This window comes from Sceloporus undulatus, chromosome 2 (genome assembly GCF_019175285.1).
Source record: "Sceloporus undulatus isolate JIND9_A2432 ecotype Alabama chromosome 2, SceUnd_v1.1, whole genome shotgun sequence".
NCBI lineage: Eukaryota > Metazoa > Chordata > Lepidosauria > Squamata > Phrynosomatidae > Sceloporus > Sceloporus undulatus.
The window spans coordinates 238808332-238833176 of record NC_056523.1 but is presented as its reverse complement, the minus strand read 5'-3'; the positions used below and the strand labels follow the sequence as shown (position 1 = coordinate 238833176).

Here is a 24845-nt window from a genome sequence, read left to right as displayed (position 1 = left end):
ACATGCCGGGTGATAAAATTATGAAATGCTGCAAGTAAACCAAACCCATAACTGAAGGTTCAGTAAGAAGGAAAAATTTGGGAGGAAAAAAGAGTATCACATTAATGATGATTATTCATTTTTGGGGGGTAAAATTCCAGTAATGGAACACTGATTGGAAAGCCTCCATGAAAAGATAACAGAACTATTTTTATAGCTACATTTTCTTTTTGGAGGGCACAGAAAAATGCTTTTCAACAAAGGAAGGCTTTCATGCTGATTACTTTAGATCAAAATACAGGCTGGTTCAAGTGCTGCCAAAGAGGTTAAGCAGCCAAAATTGATGCAACGCATTCTCGTGTGCTTTGTGTCTGTGGCTATTTGAGAATTCATGGTAGGTACAGCTGGGAAATCTCATGGATACCCTTGTCCAGATCTCAGCTATTAGGGTTATAAAAATATTTTCACATTTCCTGCAGATGGCTAGATTCTTTTCTTTGCTCGTAATTTTAATTCAGAATTCATTACAGACAGCTGTTGGCTGTGATAGAAACTAATTGCTCTTTTACCAGACTCAGCTGTGAGCAGTCAGGCTTCCTTTCCCTTATAGAGTATATATAAACACAGGCAGGAAAAAATTAACTAAATACATGTGGATAAAATGATTCATTGAGAATGCTGATCAAATAATGCATTAAACCACAGTGCAGGTCAAAGGAAATTACAAGACTCACAGGACTTGATAACTATCTGGAAATAAGGATCATTGTTAAACTTACATTGATGATAAGTTAAAGGGTATTTATTCCCGTTTAACTAAAGAACAGAGGGATGTATTTTAATATGTGATCCATCCAGTCAGCAAGACTGACCACTAACCCGCTGGAAAAATATTCAGTAGAAACAGGAAGACTAGGCAGAGACTAAGGCATACAATGAAGAGACATAATGTAATTTTATACTCATAGAATTATGCCTCAGTTATTCTATCCCACCTTGTTATAGAATTGTAACATTGCACAACCAAATGTGCATTATACACTGATGTATGAGTCACAGTGTGCAGCCTTATTATTAATGCACAATGTAAAGCATTAAATATACAATGATTCGCAATGGCACCACATATATAATTTGGCTTTTGTAACCTTCAACTGAACATGGACATTACACACAGGCTAATCATCTTAATCATAACAAGCATAATGATACAACTTGCACAAGAGAAGTTATAACACTTGCAACACCAACAGGATGCCCATCAAAATCTCAAAGCAGGACACTTGTGTCTCTTCTGTTCCTACTCCAGAAAAGAAGAGATGCAAACTGCACCAAAATGCTTGTAGTTATAGAGTGTCAAAATGAGATGCAAGTAAGCCTCCACATTACATATATCACAGAGTTTTCTTGACAAGATTTGTTCAGTGGGTTTTTATCTTTGCCTGTTTTATAAAAGTGTGTAATTCGCATTTTTCCAAAATTGTCCATCTGGCTTTTTTCTTTTGTTCATTTCATGTACATCAGCAAGGTATACAAACACTTAATCAGGACAAAGGTCTCCTCAAGGATTGGTCTAGATACAAAAATGCAAGGCCTGTATCTTTGAATGGAACCTCTAGACAACACCTGGAATACTGTGTCCAGTTCTGGGCATCACAATTCAAAAAGGATATTGACGAGCTGGAATATGTCCAGAGATGGGCAACAGAAATGGTAGAAGGTCTGAAAACCATGCCCTATGAGGAATGGCTTAGGAAGCAAGATATGTTTAGCCTGGAGAAGAGAAGGTTAAGATGGGCCATGATACCCTTGTTTAAATATTTGAAGGGGTGTTACATTGAGGATGGAGCAAGTTTGTTTTCTGCTGTTCCAGAAAATAGGACCCAGAGTAATGGATTCAAACTACTGTACTAGAAAAAAGATTCAGCCTAGAACTTCTTGACGATAAGAGCTGTTTGACAGTGGAACACACTGACTCCTTCTTTGGAGGTTTGTAAGCAGAGGCTGGATGGCCATCTGTTGGGAGTGCTCTGATTGTGTCTTCCTGCATAACAGGAGGTTGGATTGTATAGCTCTTATAGTCTCTTACAACGCCATGATTCTATTCTAACATCACTGAAGCAAATGCTAAGACTTCTATGAAGTTCTGAAAACAAAGTAAAGCTCCCATATGCCTTCTGGTACTATTTTGTTCAGATCTGATTAGCACCTGTTTGCCAGCATTAATCCAACTTCAAATACAATCATGTGCTTTCTCAGCTATCAACAGACCACATGCTATACACTCTGTCTACTGCAGATTCTTAAAATTTAAGCCTGCATTTCAAACAGTAAGTGCTCATTAAAAGGATATTTAATTTTACAAATTAAAGCGCATCAGCATGGAGGCATAAATTGGGCTGTGATATTTCAAAATTGCTCTGTAATAAGCATAATATTATGCAGAGGAAAAAATGTGTATCTAAATGAGATGTTCATGAGTTATTCATCAGGATTTGTTCCACTGTTTGGTGAATGGGACCAATGGCCATGGAACTGTTAAGCACCAGCTGCAGGAATGATACTCCCATTGTTATTACCAAAGCTCTATAAGTGCACATATTGATCTTCGGAGACAAACAAATAAACCAATAATAAATGCAACAACAGCTCCTTCAACTTTATTAATGCTGGCTCTGCAACTGGGCAGAGCAAGGTAGCTGTCTCAAGTGATCAACCTAGGAGGTCTCTCAAACGGTATTAGAGGATAAAACTGTGTGCCACATGGCATGTCTTCTGCTCTCTAAGCTAGTTCACATCTTTCAGGTGAACTGGAGGATGATGACCCATAACTAATACTGCAGAAATTTCAGTGGCATACAGCTTCTCCATATGAAATGGATAAAGTGCCCATCCTGTTCTTGTTTGCTGCTACAGGCAGCAAAATGTCTTGGAATAGCCCTTCCCAATGAACTGACTTCATTGAGGTTTCATGGTTTTCTTAGGGCCCTTCACACTTATGATTTTGTACCAAGAAGATGTAGGGTCTCCTTGGTGATGCCATCCTGAATTGATTGGGCTCATGGTTCTCACTATGTTTGCCACGATGGAATTTTTTGTTGTCCATCCACACTTGTGTTCTGAACAGGCCCCCTTTGCCCCCTCACTGGGTTAGGGCTGAAAGGCCTTGGGAGGCGGGTGGTCTGCAGGAGGGCTCCTTGTTGTTATGGTTAGGTGCCTTTAAGTCATTTCCAACCTGGGCTACAACCTGGTAAGTTTCTTCACAGGGGTTTTGCCATTGCCATCCTCTGAAGCTGAGAGAGTGTGAATTGCCCGAGGTCACCCACTGGGTTTACATGGCTGAGCCAGGATTCAAACCCTGGTCTGCAGATTCGTAGCTTGACACTGAAACCACTGCACCACACTGTCTTTCTGAAGGAAGAAGACCAAGGGAGAGGAAGAGAAGGGATGTGGCATCGGCGTCAGTGGTGATGGGGGGGGCAGGAGGAAGAGGAGGAAGGTGGAAGACCAGGGGGAGGAGGAGGGAAGCGGTGGTAGTAGCAGTAGTTAGGGGGCAGGAGGAAGAGGAAGGAGAAAAACTAGGGGGAAGAAGAGGGAGGAGGAAACAGTCCACATGATCCAGATTGATTTGGTAGCACAGTCTTACTACCGAAGATCTAGATTGTTGCGGGACCCTAAAAAAGAAGTGGTAAGGGACCTGTTACCAAATGCACTGTGTTAAATGGACATTTTTGTGCCCCACTTTGCAAATTGCACCAAGTGCAGTCAGGGCCAATATGAACTCTAACAAAATAATCTGGGTTCTACACCGGGTTATTTCATAGTGTGAATGGGCCCTTAGATGAAGCTACAGCTGTGTTTTGAACATGCATGCATTATTATGATAGCCTTTGTCAGAGCAAATATACCTTTTTAATTTCTTTTAAAAGGTCTTTTTGCACACGGGAGAAAGTGCAGGCTCATTTAAGTAGAAAAAATGATATATGGTTTAGATGTTTAGCTGAGGGGAAAGAAATTTAAATGTACTGTAACTGTGTTGCATCTGAAAGTTCAAACCATGTTTTTCCTATAGAAATTTGACAGCTAATTGACAGCCAGTCTGCACCTGATTTTTAATTTTGTCAACAATTATTTGCTGTGGTCAGATTGGCAGGTTATGCTTATGAAAAAATGGGAATTTATTTCTTAACTCCCACTGAAATTGACTAGAAAGGATAATCACAACTAATTTGTCCCACTGATTTAAAAAAGGATTTAAACATAACTAAACCTTCGGATTGGGGCCACAAAATATAATTGGAGTACACAGTCTAAGGGAAATCTCGAGGCAGTACATATAGACAGAAAGAAGGCTAATCACACACTCTAATCAGAAACGTAATTTGCCTAGATAGCAAAGAAAACAGTTCACCCAGTGCATTATCATTATTGGCTAACGTAGCTGTTTAATTTTGTTCACTTTAAAAAAAAAAAACTATACTCTGTTAAAAGCTTTTTTGGCAGTCATGAAAATTACATCCACTGTTTTCTCATCAATTCTTTCTGTTGTGTCTTTCTTATCTATCAGTGGAAAGATTATTTGAGAGAAGTTTATGATTATGTTTTTCTTAATCCACTATAAACATAGTCTGTTCAGTTCTGAGAAGGGATGAATAGATAGACTTCATTTTGATTACAGAGAATGGGTTTTCTCACAAAGAAGGGGGACATTTACTACTGCAAGAGATGTAACAGTGTCAACAATTAACAGCAGAATCCTGGGTACACCTGTATGTAAGTGTGCATACGATTACATTTGTATAACACTGTAGAGAAAAATGTAGAAAGAAAGAACAATGCTGAAATGGAAGCGGAGTCCAACTTGCTTTTCCCCCCATCAGTATTGCAACATCTGCTCATTTTTGGAACCCACAATGTATTCTCTAAGATGATGCATGCCCTAATCACCTCCACCACCCTCCTTTTCCTGAAATATCCTATCTTTTTCTGCAATATCCTATTCTCTCTCTCTCTCTCTCTTTCTCTCTCTGTGGCAGTTAATGTGAGTTAATGGGTTATCTATAGGGTTGCCAGTCCCGGTTTGTCACAGAGCCTGAGGTTTGCAGGCCAAAGTCGGAAACCTATAGACTACTTCTGGTTATGTCATTAAGCACTGTGCATTAAGAACCAACTACAGTTGCTCACAACTTATCATTTGCACATGCACACACGTACTGTATGTTCCATTTTATAAATTAAGATAGACATATCAAAGTGAAATTCACCTACATTGGGAAATGTGATAAGGATCACTTAATCTATCTTATTTGCTCTGAGCCAGAAGGTGGATACTGAGTAGAACAGAGGGTGAACCCTGGCGCCACAACAACTGGGAGTGAAGGAGAAAACTAACCAAGTAAAATACAAAGATTCCCCCAGAGAGTCAGTCTGGCAAATTGTTGCAATCTGCTGCTCTTCTAGGTAAGCAAGAAATTTGCACACAGCTCTTTATTGTGGCCTGGAGCTGAGTCCACCAACATGATGAATTTGTAGCATTGCTTCGCACATGGAGATGGTCCATGAGAACTGGAGGCTCAGTACTAGGCCCTGACATCTGGCAACCCTATTCCCTTCTAGCCATATATCATTTTCACTAGCTGTAGAACCTAGTCTGAAACATTTTCTCCTACTTGCACATTTAACCTGTTGCGTGTGTCTGGGCGGGGGCAGATTTGAAGGCAGAAAATCCATGGTTGTCTTCCATTCCTTCTCCTTCATTGACAGGATGACTAGTTACCTTTGTTCTGTGATAGGAGGAAGGTGAGGGCACTGCAGATCTACACGGTTGTGAAAAATCATATGCTCTTTCATTTAAAACATGTATTTCTTCAGAGTTGTACATGAATGCCTACATTCAATATTTAACAAATAGGAGCCTAAAACGAAAGCTGCTTCTCCCACAACTGCAGCATTAAACTGTGGCTTGTGGAATGTACTTATACTACAGGCACAAAATGATAAAGCATACACAATTTTTCAAATGCTCTCTAAACTATGTACTGGTGCTGTGGGACTTGATTGTGTTGTAGATACTGAGATGACCATAAAGCAGAAACTGCATGTGAAAAAGTAATGATACTAAAGTGCCTTAGAAATGAAAGGGACTCCAATGCAGTCAGGATCATAGAAAAACCTAAAACCAAAGTAGCAGAGAGGTTAGAGTGTCAGATTAGGACTGGGGAAATCCAGGTTTAAATCCCCACTAAGCCATCAAGTTCCCAAAATACCACCAGTCTGCTAATCTCTCACAGTCTAGCCACAAAGGATGGATGTGAGCAGAAAATGGGATAGAGAATCCCATTGAAAGAAAGATGGAATATAAATGTCAATACACTGATAAAGTGAGGCAGGAGGAGAGAAGATGCTGGTGAGTCTAAATATTAAAGGAGCTGCTCATTCACTAGAATGGTCTTCAAAATTTCTTCACCTCATAATCCATGTAAATGAATTACAGCATGTGTGTGTGTGTGTGTGTGTGTGTGTGTATAATTACATGAAGTACAATTCAAAGGCATAGCCATGTTAGTCTGGAAAAAAGTATGCAAAGGGATGTTGTAGCACTTTTGAGACCAAGTGAAAGAGAATTTGGTAGCATGAGCTTTCATAGACTAGCCAATTTATGGTCTGCTTCCCCCAGCTTCTTCACCAGTTTTGCAATCAACTCACCCTGCCACTGCTGGTGCAGTGTGAAGTTAACTTGGCTGCTTCGGAGCCAAGTAGGAGCCCCGCCCCTTTCTGAGGGCTTTTTCGCAACCCCATGCTGTTTCTAGATGGTCCTTGGGAAATTGGCTTGGATGACATCTAAATAGCTTGATTCAGCATGATTTGAAAGAAATTTGGATTTTAGTGAGCGCCTAGGACACCGTTTGGGTGGAAGGGAGGTCTATGAAACCACCTCTTAGCCTTGGGACCTGGGAAGTGGGGAAAGAGACACCCCTTGGGACTGCATGGAGGATAAAGCCCTCTCTTTAATTCTTGGGCATTCGGCGAGGGACTTTCATGTTAGTCTTCCTGATGCAGGCCGGCTAACAGGTAACCCAACTTTTGGGTTACTGTTGGGACTCAGGTGCTATCGCCCAAGGGAGGCTGCGGAGAAAGTCTCAGAGGCAGACCACTGGTTACAGCTGCTCCTGTCTTTGGCTATTTCCCCACCACGTTTGTAGTTCCATAAAAAATTAATAAACAGGTCAAGTTAATAAATGACCCTGTTTGAACCCACTTTCCAGTGTCTTGAATCATTATTCCGGGGGTGGGTGGGCAAAGAATTTGGTACAATGAGCTTTCATAGACTTGAACCTATTTCCTCGATTTATACATGCATCTGACGAAGTAGGCTCAAGTCCATGAAAGCTCCTGCTATCAAATTCTTTCTTTCAGTAAGTTTCAAAGGTGCTATAAGATCCCCTTGCATACATGAAGTACAGTGCATGTAAATAGACAACAAGAAATTCATTTTTGCAAACAGAATTGATAGCTTCACAACTTCTGTACTACTACTGGATCACCATTAACAAACTCAGTTTCATGCTGTATGAGAGTGTTTTGGTTTTTAAAAAACTTAGTAGATACTCAAAGTATTGGACAACTGGATTCTTTTTACTATGTAAATTTCTGTAACTAGAACTTTAAGCAGACCAGCATGATAAGAACCTCAAGATCCACACAGATATGGTTTGTTCTTTCCCTTTAGTCTACACCAGAAAACTGTCCAGTGTAACTCATACCATCCTATTGATTATATAATGCTATAAGATGGCATGAATGATTGTCTACATAGAGTCTAGAGCTCCTGGACTCTCCTGAAACCAGTATAGCTGCTTAAAGATGTTGGGAAAACTATGTAGGCAAAACACAATGAAAGGTCATTACTAGGAGAAAAATAAGAAAAGCTGAATGTGCCTATGGATATTATGCATGGATGGATTCTCCATCTCATTACTAGGCATGATAAATAAATTCATTATGTTCATAATTCCAGAGTATCTATTTCTCATTTCCCAAGACTAATAGCGGGATGGAGCGCAGGTTGCTTTGGAAATACATACATGTGCCAATGTGTTTTGAAGCAAAAATATGCAGAAAAATATTTATACATGCAAACATTTAAAATCTGAACACAAACTGCAAAAAATGTACACAAAACGTATATATTAGAAAAAAAGACTATAAAATGTATCCATTTTGGAAAAATGCACATAAATATATTGACAAATTTCAGTATCGGAAGAAAAACAAGTCTAGCAACTCAGTATACAACTGGGAGAGAACAAGAATTCTGGTGAGATACTAATATCCATAGTCTTATACACAAGTGAGCTTACACACGCTGAATTTAAACTCAAATAGCTTTAAAAATTCCTCTCAATTGCGAAATCACTTGATATTCAGAAAATAAGAATAATAAATCTTACTGGAATGACATCTTAACTTGAAGACTACAAAAAGAAATGTAAACATATGCATTTATTACATGTCTTGTTAAGGAATGCAAACAGTCCGTAACTTTTATTTCATTCTGTTAAATTTTGATAAATTATATGTCTTTCAAAAATAAAAAAAAGAACAGTATAGAAACCTTCTAAATCTTCTTTTGGTTCTGGAGCTAGCTTGATAATTTGTTGAATTCTGGCCAATAGTTAAAACTATAATTTACCTGGGTAATCAGAAGTGTCAGATAATGGGAAAGTAGGTAATATTGTTCTACTGCAATATTTAGCGTACAAAACCATGGAACACTCTAATATGATTTTTCCCGATACTTTGCAATACTTTTACAACAAAGCCTGTGCTTACCTGCAATGAACAACCATTGGTCCAGCATCAGGAGGATTACAGGTTTTGACTCGTCGTAAGAAAGCTAGGAATGGTGTAGGATGTTCTGGAACTCCATGATCAGGCCACGCGGTGAACTGGAATTGCCTTACTTCTCTCTTTTCACTTGATCCATTCTGCCAGAAGAGAACCATCACTAAAATGACTATTTCATGCCAAAGCGGCACTCCAGCATGAAGCAAAGGCGTAATTTCACATCAGTATGAGATTTGTCTCACCATGCAACATGAATGTGTGGTTAATCTACAGCTGTGGCCCATTTTAAATAGCTAGCTCTGTTGGATTTTTCAAAACAGTGAAGAAAACATAACACTGCTGGTCAGTTGAATGAGGAGTGATAGCACTTTTTATTTCAGTAGCAGCTAAGTTGTATAGAAGTTATTACACAGCGGATAAACCATTTAGCAACAGGAAACTTGCCGTATTTGGCTAAGTTAAAAGAGATCAACATGAAAATATTCAAAGTCTGCCAGAATAAAAAGAACAATTTTCAAGGAGCATGGAAGTAAGGTAAACAAACAATTAAAACAACAACATAATTCTGATTTAAGCCTGAATTGTACAAAAAATGCTTCATAATTGTAAATCTGGGTAAATGTTTAAAGGCATTTTGTGGATATTCTTACACTGAAAAGTTCAGAAACATGTATCAAATAGAATTTAGTTCTAGGGAAACATGATTTTGTCATGTGTTGGATTACAGGGACCCAGGTAGGACAGTACAACTCTTGTATGTAACTCTGTTGTTTCTCAATTCATGGAAAACCTGGGACATTCAAACAGCCTTGCCACACTTTGTCTAATAGTGCATTTCCTAGGAAGTTGAATACAGAATCCAAAAGTACCTTGTAAAGTGCAAATGTTCTAACACAGTATGTTGCCAATTCTACTGTGTCCAGCAAGGTCACTTGGATAAGTCCATATGTTTCTGTTCCTCTGCTTGGCCAATATTGATCACATTTGACCTGCAACAAACATTTCAGGTATGAATATATTCACTTTAAAACCATGGCAGTTAGTTTCAAAAACACTTGGAAATGCAAGAAGAAGATAATATTACCACGTAATGACAGAAGGCATACATTCTACTAGAAATGAAATGATGGGATTGATCTAGATCACCCAGAAGGAGCATAGAATATGGTTCATTCTGGAGATTCTATAGCTCATTACAAACGCACCAAAGGGGCGTGCTAGGGCTGAGAAGGGGTGTCACTTCCTGACGCCCCTCGCCCCAGTATGGACCGAGTCCGTACAAAATGGCGGCGTCCATCCACACGGGGGCCGCCATTTTGATGTTGCGGACGCATAGCATCCGGACGCCGCGAGTGCATGACTAGTGCCTCGCGGCACCACTTCTGGGGCCCAGAAAGAAGCGCCATTTCGGTTCATGGACGCAGCAACCGGCAGTGGCGGCAGACCGCCTATTTTGGGCAGTCTGTAACGCGCCTATATAAATTACTTCTTTTGGCATTTAGAATAGCAAGTAGAATGGTGGAGCTTTGTACAGGTTTTATGGAGTAGTTCTTAAAACAAAGCAGGTATTTCAGTAATGCTCTAGGATAGGGGGGAGAAACTGTGGAAGGGTAGGGGGGCACATTTTTGATCCACTAGAGGGCCCTGGGGCCAGAAAAAGCCTCATTTGCCTATTCCTGCTCTAGGACAAGGACCAGCAACCTTTGAAGGTCCAAGAGGCTATTCTACTCTCCTTTGTACCTTTGCTGGCCACACCATATCCAGATCCTGAAACTAATATGCAATGAGAAATATTTTCTAAAAAGACAGGAAGTATTTTTAAGAGGAAATAATCAGCTAGTCCCTTCTGGTTTCCAAAAAAGATGACTGAGATTCTGGATCACACTGGTGGGGTATAAAGCTCTTCCAGATGCGCTTATGTCCTTTCTTTGCACTTTCATCTGACTGTCTTGTCCAGTGACGAGGGGATAAGAGATAGTAGTCACACTAGCTGGTTTTGCTTTAGCAGATGGCAACAGGAAGGCAATTTCATCCTCTTGGACATTCTGGAGGACCAGAAGGATGCCTTTGTCACTCCCTGTGGCTAAGTGCAGGACTACAGCTAGCTGCTTGTCTGGCCACTCCCTTTCATCCTCTTGCCACTGAAGGCTGATGTGGAGGGTGCCCTGATTTAGGAGAGGTAAATGTAAACACTGAAATAAGAGGTGGGCTTTCTTTAGTTGTGAATGCTTGAAATACATTTTGTCAGGAAGTGTACATTATAAAACAGTATATTTTCTTCCCAGTCTCTTCAATGAAAGATGTCATTAATAGGTCTTTAAATTATATCCCTTCATAGAAAGAGTTCATCCAACAGATTTTAAAGGGCACTTGGTCTGCAGAAGTTTCCATTTCAAAAAATTGCCACTCTTAACAAGCAAAATAAATTTGGACACAAAGCAATGAATAGCACAAACTTTTGTCAATTTTATGCATGGCTGAAGAATTTACATTTGGTTGAAAGTATTCTCCAGGGTGTACTCTGATAGGCTAGACAATCTTTTACAAGAGTATAATATATCATTTCTCTTAAGCTAATGATTATATTATGGTAATCATATCATAACATTGTAATACTCAATGCTTTTATTCCCAATGCTTTGTTAGATAAATAAGGGATAGAATTCAAAGAGCTAAATTTGGCATTCTCAATAGGTTGGCTGTGCTCATTGGAATTTTCTACTCTTACTGTTTTAATGGTAGACCCATATACCAGACTCCATATTACTTAGGAAATTCCCTTCATTTACAGAAGAAATATGTTAGGAGTTTGTCAGATGACAAAGCTTGTGTGCTTGATTTAAAAATATAGATCTGAAATTCCCTTCGGAAACTGTTCCACAATTTTTTGGATCCAAGCATAGGAAAATTGGGCTAGGCAAGTGCTTATTATCTTTTCCACCAAAATTAACATGTCTTAAAGGCTACCCAAGGAAAACAACCTTTTTACTTATGCCTGACACACTATGTTCAAGTTAAACTGCAAAACAATACCATGTGTGTATGTGTGCACGCATGTGAAAGAGACAGAAAGAAAACGTAATAATTATCATTTTTTCACTGCACTCTGATATTTTCCTGCTGGCTTTTTTCTTGCCCACACATTTGTTTTTTAAATCTTTATGTAAACCTCTTGGGATGCTCCAGTGAATGATATTCTTCATTTCACAGACAAAGCATTTTGTTCCCTTTGAGCCATTGCCTGGCCTATTCATCAATGGCACCCAAATGTTCCAGTACAGTCTGTGATGTAGGCTGCTACTGTACCTCTTCAACAACACGTTTGAATTCCACTCATCCTACAAGCATCAGAGATATAACAATTCTGGTGTCTCTAGTAGCCTTAGAATAAAAGCAACATTATTAGACAAGAGGTACACAATTTAGCACATTCGCTCTCTCTCAACTCATTCTGACCCTTGAATGTGTACCCAAATTTAAGATGGTTAAAAATATAAAGTAGTTGAAATCTGTACCCAGAGAAAGTACTGTACACTTGTAACCTGACAAATTAAAGCACACATACGCTGAAGGGACATCTATTCCCTCATAATCCTTCCCCAGTGATCAGCTTTTAGGATTCTGGTCCAAGTCCTACCACTTTCCATGATACAGGAGACAGGACCTTTTCTGTTCTAGTACTCCATCTCTGGAAATCCCTTCCCTGAGAAGTTTACCCTAGTCTATTTAGGGGCATTTTGTTTGTTTTGTAGCTGAAAATACATCTGTCTGCCCAGTTCTTCTAAGTGTCTTGAGGCTTTACTCTGCTTCTATCTTTTCCCTTACTGTTACATTTATTATTTTTACATTGTGATTTCATGTTATTGCAAACTGCCTTAAAAAGTTTGCTGTGGCAGGTTCTTGGTGGCAGCTTTATGATTAATCTGAAAGAGCTTTAGGCAGTACACAAATGAGAGGACAAAATATTTTAGTTGTGTATCTGTGCTGAAAAGAACAGCACTCTGTCAGAATACAACTGTGAGAGAAAAATCAGTGCGCACAGCCTTATAACACATTTAGAAATTCAACTATATACACTATTAATCATATTAATATTTGGATTTACAAAAATCCAAAAATCGACAAAATTCACAAAACAGCAGTATCTTTATTGGCCAACCAAAATACACAAAATACATTAAACTAGCCTTTGAAGGGTGTTAAAATCATAAAGAAGAAGCCAATGAAGCTTTGAAAGCTTACATGATGAATTTTGTACATTTTAGTTTGGCCAATATAAGTATTTGTTGTAAAGGATTTTGTTGTATTTTGCTGCATGACCAATACAACCACCATTGAATATGCTACTATTTTAGGAAAGGGTTTTATCATTCTAAAAAAGCAGACATAACGTTGAGGTCAAAGGTGATACCAGATCACATCTGGAAACAGAAAGGTCACAGATGGTGCTGTCTTATGTTTTTCTTTGTATACCAATCACAACAGAGGACTCCTGCATGGTATTAAATGGATAAATGTCACAGCCTTATGTAGTCACCACTAGTCTCCATGCTTTTGCTTGAAAATGACACATTTGCTGGAATGAATGCTATGAAAGCTAACACTGAACAATTTCTTTTCCAATAAAAATGAAAGCTGACACCCATTCCAAACTTGACGGATTTAAAAATCTACATCTATTACTAAAGAATATTCATGAACCTTCACACTTGAGCAAACCACAGATGCCAAAAGATGGTCTCGCCTTGCATCAGTGATGCTGAAGGAGGCACATTTCCATATGTAAAAAGATGGGGGGGAAATACAAAAATGATGAACATAATTCCTGACATTCAAGGGGAGAGAGGTAATTTTCCGGTAGACAGATCCAGTCTCACTTTAAAAAAAAACAAAAAACTCTTGGGGAGATTGTAATAAGTGAAATTTTACTTGCCTTCTTTTCTTCTGCACCTTGAAGAAGCCCTAGTATTGTAGGATATGGCCACTCCTCCCTCCCTTCCCAAACTGCTTGGATATATTTTCAAACTTCAGCAGCTTTGCCAGTTTTATGAAATATTCATTCCATTCCATGCCATGCAGTTTTACTTTCTGTTGATGTATTTGGCATTTAGCATGCCATTTATTTTGAAGATTCAGCTTGATAGACTTTTCATGGCATGCTTACTAATGAACTGCTGGATTGGTCTATCGATCCAGGAACTGAGTACAAAATTAACCTACAGCACTATTCAGTGTAAAGCAGCACAAGGTAGGTGTGAGGTTAAGAGCAACTACTCTTTCTGTCTTGCCAGCTGGGCTATGTAGCAAGATTTTTGTTAGTCTGTCGAATATCACTCATGCACGATGTAAACCGATCAACTTGCTTTATTGCTTCTAGATAAGATAGAATCTTGTTTCCATACATGGACTGGATTCAGGAAGCTTGCAGATTAAGGAACAAGAACGCAATGTACTGATCAATCTGTTACAGTATAGTGCACATTGCTAGATATCACACTTATAACAGAATTCTAGTTTATCAAAGCATTCTTTGACTCTTGCCAACACCATGAGCAAGGACACAAAGATGAGGAAAAAATGCCAGAGGAAGAAAACAGTTATAATCTGGGAGGTAATTTAAAAGGGAGTTCAGACAATGGATGCTCTGAGAATTTCATGAACAGCTAAAGTGAATCAATGCTGGACTCCTTCAAATGGATTGCAATGTAATATCTAGGCTGCATTCCTTGTTATTTCAGTAATGAAAAACAGCCAGTGTATTAGTCCTCAAATTCCCTGGTTTTCCCCAACTGGTACATATCTCCACCAATGAGAATAATTCAGTTACAGTCGCCCCTCCTAACTCGCAGATCTCAGATCTGCGCCCTTGAATACCCACGGAGAAGCAACCTCTGCTATTTTCTATGGCATGCACGTGCCTGGGCTGCGCACACAGAGGCACAGTCCATTCAAGCCTATGAAGCTTGAATATGTGCAAGCCCATTTTTGCAGGGGGGGGGGTCCGGAATGGATCCTGCGCGAAAACGGAGGGCCAACTGCATTTCCATTTATATAGCTAGACTATATGATAAAGACCCTGGCCTAAATCCTGCACCACGCTATTCCATAAACAAGAAAAAAATATTTTTCTTTCATTCATCCTCTTGCCCTCCATACCACCTGCAAATTTGCCGCAGGTGTGGCATGATTTCCAGATCTCCAGGGTTGATTCTGAGAGTACATGACAGGCCGCAGGGGGAGAGAGAGGGTTATTTCCTTCTGGCTCTATCATTGGAAGCCATTTCATCAGCAAAATGGCAATGGTAGTTTCTGCTTAGCCATTGTTGACTGCTTAGTGGGCCTGTAAATGCTTTAATGCATAAAATTACATTGAGGTCTATGTGTACTTTGGATACTGTGATGCATCCTTGGTTGGAACCATGGCTTTCAACTCATTCTGACTTTACCATATATGAATGGACCAGCCCTGTGATGCTACTGCCTTGTGACACGGGCTTAAATTAATGTCAGCTAAATACTGTATGCAATAGTCAAGTGAAATTTAACATTATGGCCAAGACTGAAGGAGTTGTGAAGAATTCCATGTTATAAGTGTTTGTTTTTCTCAAAAAGTAGTCCTAGCCTGTGATGCTAAAGGACCAACTAGTTCTAAAATTTATGCCAGGGATGGTTGAATGAGTGCTTAGTTATCAATTCACACTAAAACATTTCTTCAAAAACCTAAGGCTAAAAAGAGCAGAAAGTGGAGGGAAGGGAGAGATTGAGAGAGAATGTGAAGCATTTATCACATTAGAAAATGGAAGATTATTAACAATTTTTTCCATGCAGTGGCATCCCCCCCCCCAATGACATTTGGCTCTAATTCCAAAATGATCCAACAGATCTAACCAAAAGATTTTGTTGTAGGATCCAGCAGCACCTATGTGCATCAACATATAAGTGGATAAAAGAAGCTCTAATGCCAACACTGCACTGTTTGGTAAGAAAGGGGAAATCAGGGAGGGCAAGGGAAGGAATCCATCTTCCCACCACAAAACCTTGATTAGTGGTGTGCACTTGAGAACTGAATATGAAATATCCCTTTTCAGCCAAAGATATGCACTCAGAAGCTTATTTCTTGGAGATCTAGCCCCTAGGCAGATCTGCGTATCTAACTTTCTGCATTGTTCTTAGAAATGTTAGGGGAAATGTTAATGACTGTGAGGGAGAAAAATTAATGAACCCTCTGCTATAAACCTAGTAGAGCAGACTAGTTCTGTTGCAACAGCTTGTAGCAAATAATTTACCATTTATGAAGCCACACCATCTCTATCTCAAATAACAACATTCCATAGAGAGCAAAAAGGTTACTTCCACAGAATAGCATCTTCACTTTGTTCCAAACACCCTCCATCATTAGCTGGCTGTCCAGAACAATTTAAATTTCTGACTGGTTAAATTATGTAATATAAAAATAATTTTTAGGTCACAACTGATATGTGATGTCATAGTGAGGAGGGAGCAAGCTTGTTTTCTGCTGCTCCAGAGAACAGGACCCGGAACAATGGATGCAAGCTCCAGGAAAAGAGATTCCACCTCAACATTAGCAGGAACTTCCTGACAGTAAGGTCTGTTCGACAGTGGAACAAAATCCCTTGGATTGTAGTGGAGTCTCCTTCCTGAGAGGTCTTTAAGCAGAGGCTGGATGGCCGTCTGTTGGAGGTGCTTTGATTAAGATTTCCTGCATGGCAGGGGATTGGACTGGATGGCCCTTGTGTTCTTTTCCAACTCTACAACTCTGCGATTCTATGATTCTATGTGAGTTGAACCAAAACAAGATGTAACACTGCACATGGAAAATCTGCAGAAAAGGAATCCTACTATAAGTCATAAGTACAAGAATATTAATGCTTTAAATCACTTTATGTATTCCTGTCCTGTAACTGTCAGTTGGTTTTTCTAATCTCTGGTTTCCACCCCTTAATATTTTCCTTTCATTTCATACAAATGAAACTCATGCATGTAATAAATATGTTATCAATATTCTTCATGCACTGCAGTGTGTATAATCCTTTTTGATATAAATTATGTGTGTGATAGCGAATTAATGGACTGATTTTTCCCCCTCAAAAGTCTGGATTAGGTTAGGTGAGATTTGGGAGATGGCATTTAAAATGAAAACAATAAAATGTGAAGGGTTATAAATAAAAGAGCACCCCTTGCCCTGAAGCTTCCCCATAGGCAAACAAATGAATAACTAATTCACTGTAACATCTTCATTCAATGTACTCAGCTGTTGAATATGTAAGTTCTCAAAGCTGGGGTTAGTCAGACATCTAACACATGCTAATGAACCAACTAAGTTTGTTTCTGCTGATGCTTCCCTGCCCCCACTTCTCCAAAAATCCCTTTATCTATGCAGTGCAGGTTAGAAATGCTGGAGCAAAGCTGCAGGACTGAGCAAACGGAAAGCAAGTAAACAGAATTGTGATGGAAGATGGAGATGAAGTCCCTTCTCTGCAGAATGGTTTTGCCTTCAAGATAAAATAATTATCAAGTCTGCCATTGCAGGGGAAGAACGCTTCCCTCTCTTGCATTCTCTCTCATTCTTTCTTTATCCTGCTTGGGGCAGAGAGCTAGAGTACAAATACCAACAAATAATAGCATTGCTAGAACGTCAACTATATTTTAATAATATAGTACTTCAGAGCATTTTTCATCTTGTTTAGACTGTTTTGTCTGTATGTGTTTCTGAGAAATAGAAAGTGTGGGGAATACACAGCATCTTTCTTGTTATCAAACCAGCACAGTCTGAGGCCCAGCAATCTGAGAATCTTCCGTTGGCTGTGTTGAATAGCCCTGCCTTTCTTTCTGTACCTCTAGTCAAGCAATAACAGCCAGACTTACATTTGGTGCATTTCTCTTGGCTCACAATATATGTTTGATGGCAAGGACAGTCCACTATCTGAGTGGAGGGGGCTGTCCTCCCACTGTGAGATAAGCCACCTTATCCCCTTTGCTCAAGTCACTGGACGCTGGTGGGCTTTTTTCACCTACAAATTATATTTTGTAAACAATTTTATTTGGTTAAACTGAACATGTTTGGCTAACCAATGAAGTGTGATTTGGAAGTTGGTGGACTGCATTCATCCACATGTTGTGCAGGATATGTGTTGTGTGTGTGTGTGTGTGTGAGAGAGAGAGAGAGAGAGAGAGAGAATAAACTCTTCCTCTTCATCCCTAATAAGACCATTTGTTTTTCTTTTTGTTGAGTGCCTTCAAATCATTTCCATCCTATGGTGACCCTAAGGCAAACCTACCATGGGATTTTCTTGGAAAGAGTTGTTCAGAGGAGGTTTGCCATTGCCTTTCCCTGAGGCTGAGAGCATGTGACTTGCCCAAGGTCACCCAATGGATCTCATGGCCAAGCAGGAATAAACCCAAGTCTCCAGAGTCATAGTCCAACACTCAAACAACTACAAGACCAGAGTGATGAATAAGAAGAAAAGCAGCAATATGATGTTACTGTGTGCCTACAAGTTGTTTCCAACATATGGCAACCCAAAGGCAAACCTATCATGGTGTTTTCTTGAAAAGATTTGTTCAGAGGAGGTTTGCCATTGCCATCCTCTGAAGCTGACAGATTGGGATTTGCCCAGGGATAATGCAAGGAAACAAAAACTACTAGGAAATTTCATGACAACTACATGTTTTAATTGTTCTTCTGAGCAGTGAATGTCTCTGTGAGAAGGGACATAATAATGGTAGTTATGATTATCATGATGAATATTATGATGATGGTATTCATGAAAATGATGATGATAATCATGACAGGTATTTGAGAAGAAGCATGCCAGAATGTGAGAGCTAATGTGAAGCAGTGGTTTGAGTATTAGACTACAACCCTGGAAATCAGAGATTGATTCCCTGCTTGAACATAAATACCCACTGGATGACCTTGGGCAAGTCACACTCTCTCAGCCTCAGAGGATAGCAATGGCCCCCTCTGAAGAAACCTGCCAAGAAAATCCTATGACAGATTTGCCTTAGGGTTCCCATAAGTAAAAACTGAATTGGAGACACAAAACAACAATGCCAGAATGCAACCATGCTTCCATTTTCCTTGCTCCAAAGCCAGTTTCTCTGCCTTGGAACTGCCCAAAGGGAAGCAGCAACAGCAGTAAAAAGCACCTTTTGAGGCTTTACAGACATTTGTTTGGAGGCAGTCAAAGGCTTGACGTCTTTCAGGCCAGCCAATGGGATGTTCACATACAGCTAGGAAGAAATCATCAAAATAGCTGCCCATCAAGTCCGCACAATGCATGCTGAATAAGCTGAAATGCAGCCATTTAGCCATTTATTATAGCTTGCAAATCCCATGGTTCTGCAGAGCATGTCAGGGAGGAAAAACATGATTTATTGAGGCCCTAGAGGGTTACCAGAGATTGTTGGTGGGATGTGTTCAACTTGCTGGATTACAAATTGTGCAGCCCTAACTTATGCAGCCTTAAAGGGTAGATAGAAATAGATGTCAAATTTATTTTCACTGCAGGAAACTGCTCCCAATGAGAACAGTACAGTTTAAATATATGGACAATCAGTGATCAGGTAGAATAGATTGCATTCCTGTCTTTTAATAATCATTTTAAAAACTTACTGTAAGTGAGAGTTATAGGTACCAATTTATAATAAACAAACTAACTGGACTCCAAGACTTAGTATGTGCTGCCACCTGAATGTAACCCATATGCTAGGAGCATTATTATTCTGAGCAGCACTTTGGAGAGAACAATCAAGTAGAGTTAACTGGAAAATGCAAAAAGCAATTAATAAGGGTTGAGCAAATGTTTCTGTGAATGGTCTAGCAGTGGCCTGTAGTGTTATGATAAACTGTGAACAAAGTCTTCTGCAAAGCATTGTTTGTTCCCTTCATACTGTGTGATAGCACTGATGCCATTTAAAAGTTAACTTTATTATTAGAAGCTGATAATGAGAAAAGAGGCAAAATTTAATTTGCCTAACTCAAAACAACTTTCTGTACTGAGGCTAACTAAGGCCTGCTGTGCCAAGATAAAATAAGGGTATGCTGATGAAAATTTCTTCTTCACTGGACTCACCACTACCAGTATGTATTTGAAAAGAGTGATATTAATACAGGTTGAATGTGCATGCACACAATAAGCAATTCAATAATGTAATGACTATGGCCCTGGGTAGGTTGTGAAATATCTTCCAATAAATTCTTTGTTAAAAAACAAATCATAAAAGACCAGCACAGTATTTCAAAAAATGTTTAGTTAAGGTAGCTGGTTTTGACGATGGCATTAAAACCAACTGTAGATATCAAGTGATTATGTTATCAACCCATATCTGCAGCTACAGATTGTTCTTTCATATCACATTCCAGCCTGCTTGCTTGTGTTAGGTAAAAAGTCAATCTGATAAAGAAAGACAGCTATGAGCTGCATGAAATGCGATTAACATCACACTCACATACACACATGTACACAATGTTGGTGAAATTTATCACTAGGAAATCTGGAAATTTGGCCATGTCCTAGGATCCAAAATAAGAGGATATAACACAACATTTAAAGGGCTGTACCACTGCATTGTCTAGTTCAGGGGTGGGCCATCCCTTGACTTTGGTGGGCATTTTAATCTTTTTATTTCAACTTCTCCCATTTAAAAGCTACCTTGTTTCAGCATCCATGAACTGTTTTAAACGAGTCCATTTTCTGAAGCAGAAAGAAACTGGAAGTTTTACAAATGTCACCCTAGGCCTAAAACAGCCTTGGAGGAAGACAGCAAAATTTGTGCTGTGTCCTGTGTGAGCAGACAAAAGTCAAAATGTTGAGATGGGGCCTTATGACTGCTACATTTGTCCTCATAGGCTGCCCCTTCCCTACCCCCAGCCTAGCTGGATCAATAACACGTAAGATGAAAAGTTCAAGACATAGATGATTGAAAGAATTTGTTTTCAAACTGCCCCGTCCTATATCTCACTGACATGAACAAAAATTGTTAGCAGAAATCATGACTTATTTTCAAATGTTTCCATGTATCAAGACAGGAAGGGAATAAAAATGTTTATGTATTTTAAAAAATGAGGGGTGCAATTCTTGCATTGTTAATGTTAATGTATTTTAGTGCAGTATTTTAGGTTCAATGAAGATATATTTGAGTTTCTAGTGTGGAGGAAATTACTGGATCACAAAAAGCTGGGAAATCAATTTTATGAAAAGTCATAAATTCATACAGGAGGCCTGCTAAATCCAAAAATACAGATGTATCTTACCCTGGACCGTTCTTCCAGCTTAGTCATCATGACAACAGTTGCACCCCTTTGCTCCCACATCATCCTCCAGAAATCCCCAAAGGTTTCAGGGAGAGATCCTTGGGTTGCTATATAGGCATTCTGTTTTCTGTAGCCATCGATGTAGTTAGCATTTATATAATCACTGCCAGGTATGCCTAGAAAGCAAAGGAAGACATATACTTTAGAGTGCATGCTGCTTTACCTTAATGTGCTAAGCAACAAGAATAACAATATTTCAGTACTTTCACATTTTATTTTATTTTTTGGTCTTTTCATCAATATTTTAAGACTCTAAATAAAGAAATAAAGAAATAAAGAAATACTGTTGCTCTTTGCATTAGTGTGGCATTTCCACCTATTTCACTGTAAAAGCATGGTACGTAATCCAACTTTACAATAAATCAATGCCGTCTTAACACTGTTTGCATTTTATAGTGCTAAATTGCCTGACTGAGTATATCACATTAACCATAGGCTGTTCTTATTGTGCTGCAGCCAAGTAAAGCTTATTTGGCTGCAGTGAGGAAGAAGGTCTTCTCTATGGAGGGCCTTCTTCCAAAGCTATATGGACAGCTTCTCATCCACCCCTTTATTTATAGCATGCCTTTCTTCCAAACTTTGATTCAGTTTCCAACCTCTCCAAAACTAGTTTGAGGGTCACAGAAGGCTGCAGTAGGGGCAAGGGATGGTTCTTCTTGCTTCCACTGGAATCTATTACTCCATCAGTGGAAATTCATCATTGGATCTTACCCATTACAATGTAATAGGAAATGTTTCTGTGCCTGACACTATCAATTTTCCAACATTTAACAATGATAATAGTGACCAAATATTTCCCTTATAAACTTTAGCATATAGTTTTTATTCATGTTGAAATCTGGCCTTGGGCTGCTGTAAAGAGTCTGTTCATTTGGTGATTCTGAGTTATAACATTATGAGCAAAAAAGAATTAACATGGAAAATTTAAATATCTCACTCATGCCCTTCCGTAGTTATCCCTCCTCCCCAAACTTACAATGTCAAATGTTTTTGGCTTCCATTGTAGTGAAGGCAGCACAGCTCCTTTCTCACTGCGTTGCTCTTTTCTTCGGAACACAATACAACAGTATTCCAGTTTAGTCACACCACAGACTTGCTTTACAGTATTAGGATAACAGCCATTCTACTTTCAATCTGCTTTCTAACAGCCCCTAAAATGGAATTTTCCTTTACTCCTGTTTGCTTTCTGTTCTGTTTACAAACACTGATCTATAAAAATCATTCTGCTTCCACAATAGATAATTTTATACAGAAGCTTTTGTTGGAAAATTCTGATGAAAGTTTTTGAAAGCCCATGCTCACCCCAATTTCATGCCTCTTTCTTATTTAACTGATTGCCATTTTATGAATTTGTTAATTAATTTATCAAAAAATATTTATATATTGGTTTTCTGCCCACAAGGGCTGGTAAAATGATGCACAATTACATAAGAACCAATGCAAACCAAAATAAAATAAATAGAAATAGAAAATGTTACTTTAAAAGGGGTGAAACCATTTTAAAGCCAAATGCCTAACAAAACAATAAAAACTCAGTAAAGTTGGAATGGAGCTGGCATGATCTCCCTTGTGAGTTGTGACTTCCAGAGTTATAGTGTTGCCATGGGTATGCTGGAATACTGTAGTTCCCTTTTTAGACTTAGAAAAATGACTTGTAATGAAGTCTCAGGCTACACATATGCTCAAATGAGAAATAACCTAGCATTTTGAATTGGGAACAAAAATAAAATGGAAGCCAGACTAGCTGGTTCACAATCAGAACCTCAACTTCCAATGTAGGAAATGGCTGGCTGACACCTTCTCCACTGAAGGTCTGTGGAGAGGGGAGCAATAGCAGCGATTAGTCACAGGGTTGAAAATAAATTCCTTACCAACTCCCCTTGGCAAGGAGGGAATTAAGAGTCTACCCATAAAGAATGGTAAACCCCACAGAGCTCCTTGTGGCCATGTTAGTTGACCAGGACTGAAGGTGGAGGGAGATCAAAGGATAAAGTCATCAATTCTGCCTGACATTGCAAGCCTAAATGGACACTAAGCTGCCATCACATTTCCTTTCTAAGTATTTTCTTATTAATGTCTAATTGTAGGAAGTAGGGAACAAAAAAATCCTCAAAAGAATGACTAACAAATGCTTTGATGAGTTATCTGCCTTTTGAAATTCTATGAAAAACTTTGAGGAAGACTTTTGAAGTGACATGCTCTTTTGGCTTTTTGTGGGACTGAATGAAGAAAGTCTTTTAAAGTTATGTAAAAAAGTGAAAAAAAGAATAAAACTTCCTGAATGATTAAAGACATAGAGTCTGAGATAAGGGAAATAATTTTTAGATTTGGAAATTTGGTTTGTTTCCTTCATTCATTTTGCAATTAAAGTAGGGTTTAAGAAAAGTGTGTGAAGTGTTACTGGCTGTTATAGAAAGCAAAGGGTGCTATGTCTGAGAGTGCAAACAGGGAAAGTCAAACTGGAGAGGTGCTCATTTTACAAAGTAACAAAGTCACTGTTATAGAGTCAAAGGAGCTAACTCTTTAAGTACCAAAATTTTGTTAAATAAGAAAACAAAGAATGCAACCATTCAAGGTGGAAGTGATCTAGAAGGAGACTTGGGGGCACTGTATTTGATGAGAGACTTTCTTTGAAATGCAACACGGGTCCTAGACTGACTAGATGACAACACTGAAGACAAAGAGAAGAACAAAATGGTTCTATTGAGTCTATTGGATTTCAGAAAGGGGATGAAGATACTTTAAGAGGAACTCCATAGCTAGAAGGAAAAAAGGATGAAGGAGAACCAGAAAAGATTTTGGATCTTGGAAAAGATTCTGTCAGAGGAGTTTTGGGGGCATTAGTGAAGATACAGAAGACAAGAAGAACACTGAATATGGTGCAGATGGTGGTGTGGGAGATTTTGGGGAGGGGGAGTTGAGAACGCTAGTACAGTAAAGATAAAACAGGCAAAAACTTTGCTTTTTTTAATGGAGAGATTTCTTACACTGAGATTATATATGGGGTTTTGAACGATGGCCAAAGCACATGTGTCTTGGTCTTGGCTAGGAGCCCTGGTGGCGCAGTGGTTAAATGCCTGTACTGCAGCACTCACTCACAACCATAAGGTTGCGTGTTCAATACTAGCAAAAGGGCTGAAGCTTGACTCAGGCTTGCATCCTTCCGAGGTCACTAAAATTAATACCCAGATTGTTGGGGACAATTAGCTTACTGTTGTAAACTGCTCAGACAGTGCTTGTTCAGTATGAAGCGGTGTATAAATGAAGCTGTTTGTTTTGCTTTGGCCAGAAACCAAGAGTGAGATTCAAAAGGGTAGAACTGAGAACTTACTATTATGGTTTAAGATACTAATATTGGTTTTGTAAGAGGGATGCTGCCTTAGTCTAAAAGAATTAGTTGTTAAAATGAAGTAAGTGGATTCATGGTTATTAAAGGTAAGGGTAAAGGTAGTCCCTTGACATGAATGTCTAATTGTAACCGACTGTAGGGTGCGGTGCTCATCTCTGATTTTAAGCCAAAGAGCCAGCATTGTCTGAGGATTAGCCTGGTCGTCATGTGGCCAGCATGACTGCACCGAACACTGTTACCTTCTCGATCAGAAGTAGTACCTATATATCTACTTGTATTTGCATGCCTGCAAACTGCTAGGTTGGCAGAAGCTGGGACTAGTGTCAATTTAAC

The 24845-nt window shown here is 39.1% G+C and overlaps 1 protein-coding gene across 50 annotated transcripts in view; it reads right to left on the bottom strand.

Annotated features, from left to right (window-relative positions):
* Window positions 1-24845, bottom strand: part of PTPRD (protein tyrosine phosphatase receptor type D) — a 1118901-nt gene that overhangs the window by 47630 nt on the left and 1046426 nt on the right. For all 50 annotated transcript variants that reach the window (XM_042455420.1, XM_042455423.1, XM_042455433.1 and 47 more), the window contains 3 exons: window positions 21104-21279; window positions 9696-9815; window positions 8812-8966 (listed from right to left, as the gene is read on the bottom strand). In XM_042455420.1, coding sequence (XP_042311354.1) covers window positions 8812-8966; window positions 9696-9815; window positions 21104-21279 — 451 coding nt within the window. The remainder of the gene's footprint in view (window positions 1-8811; window positions 8967-9695; window positions 9816-21103; window positions 21280-24845) is intronic.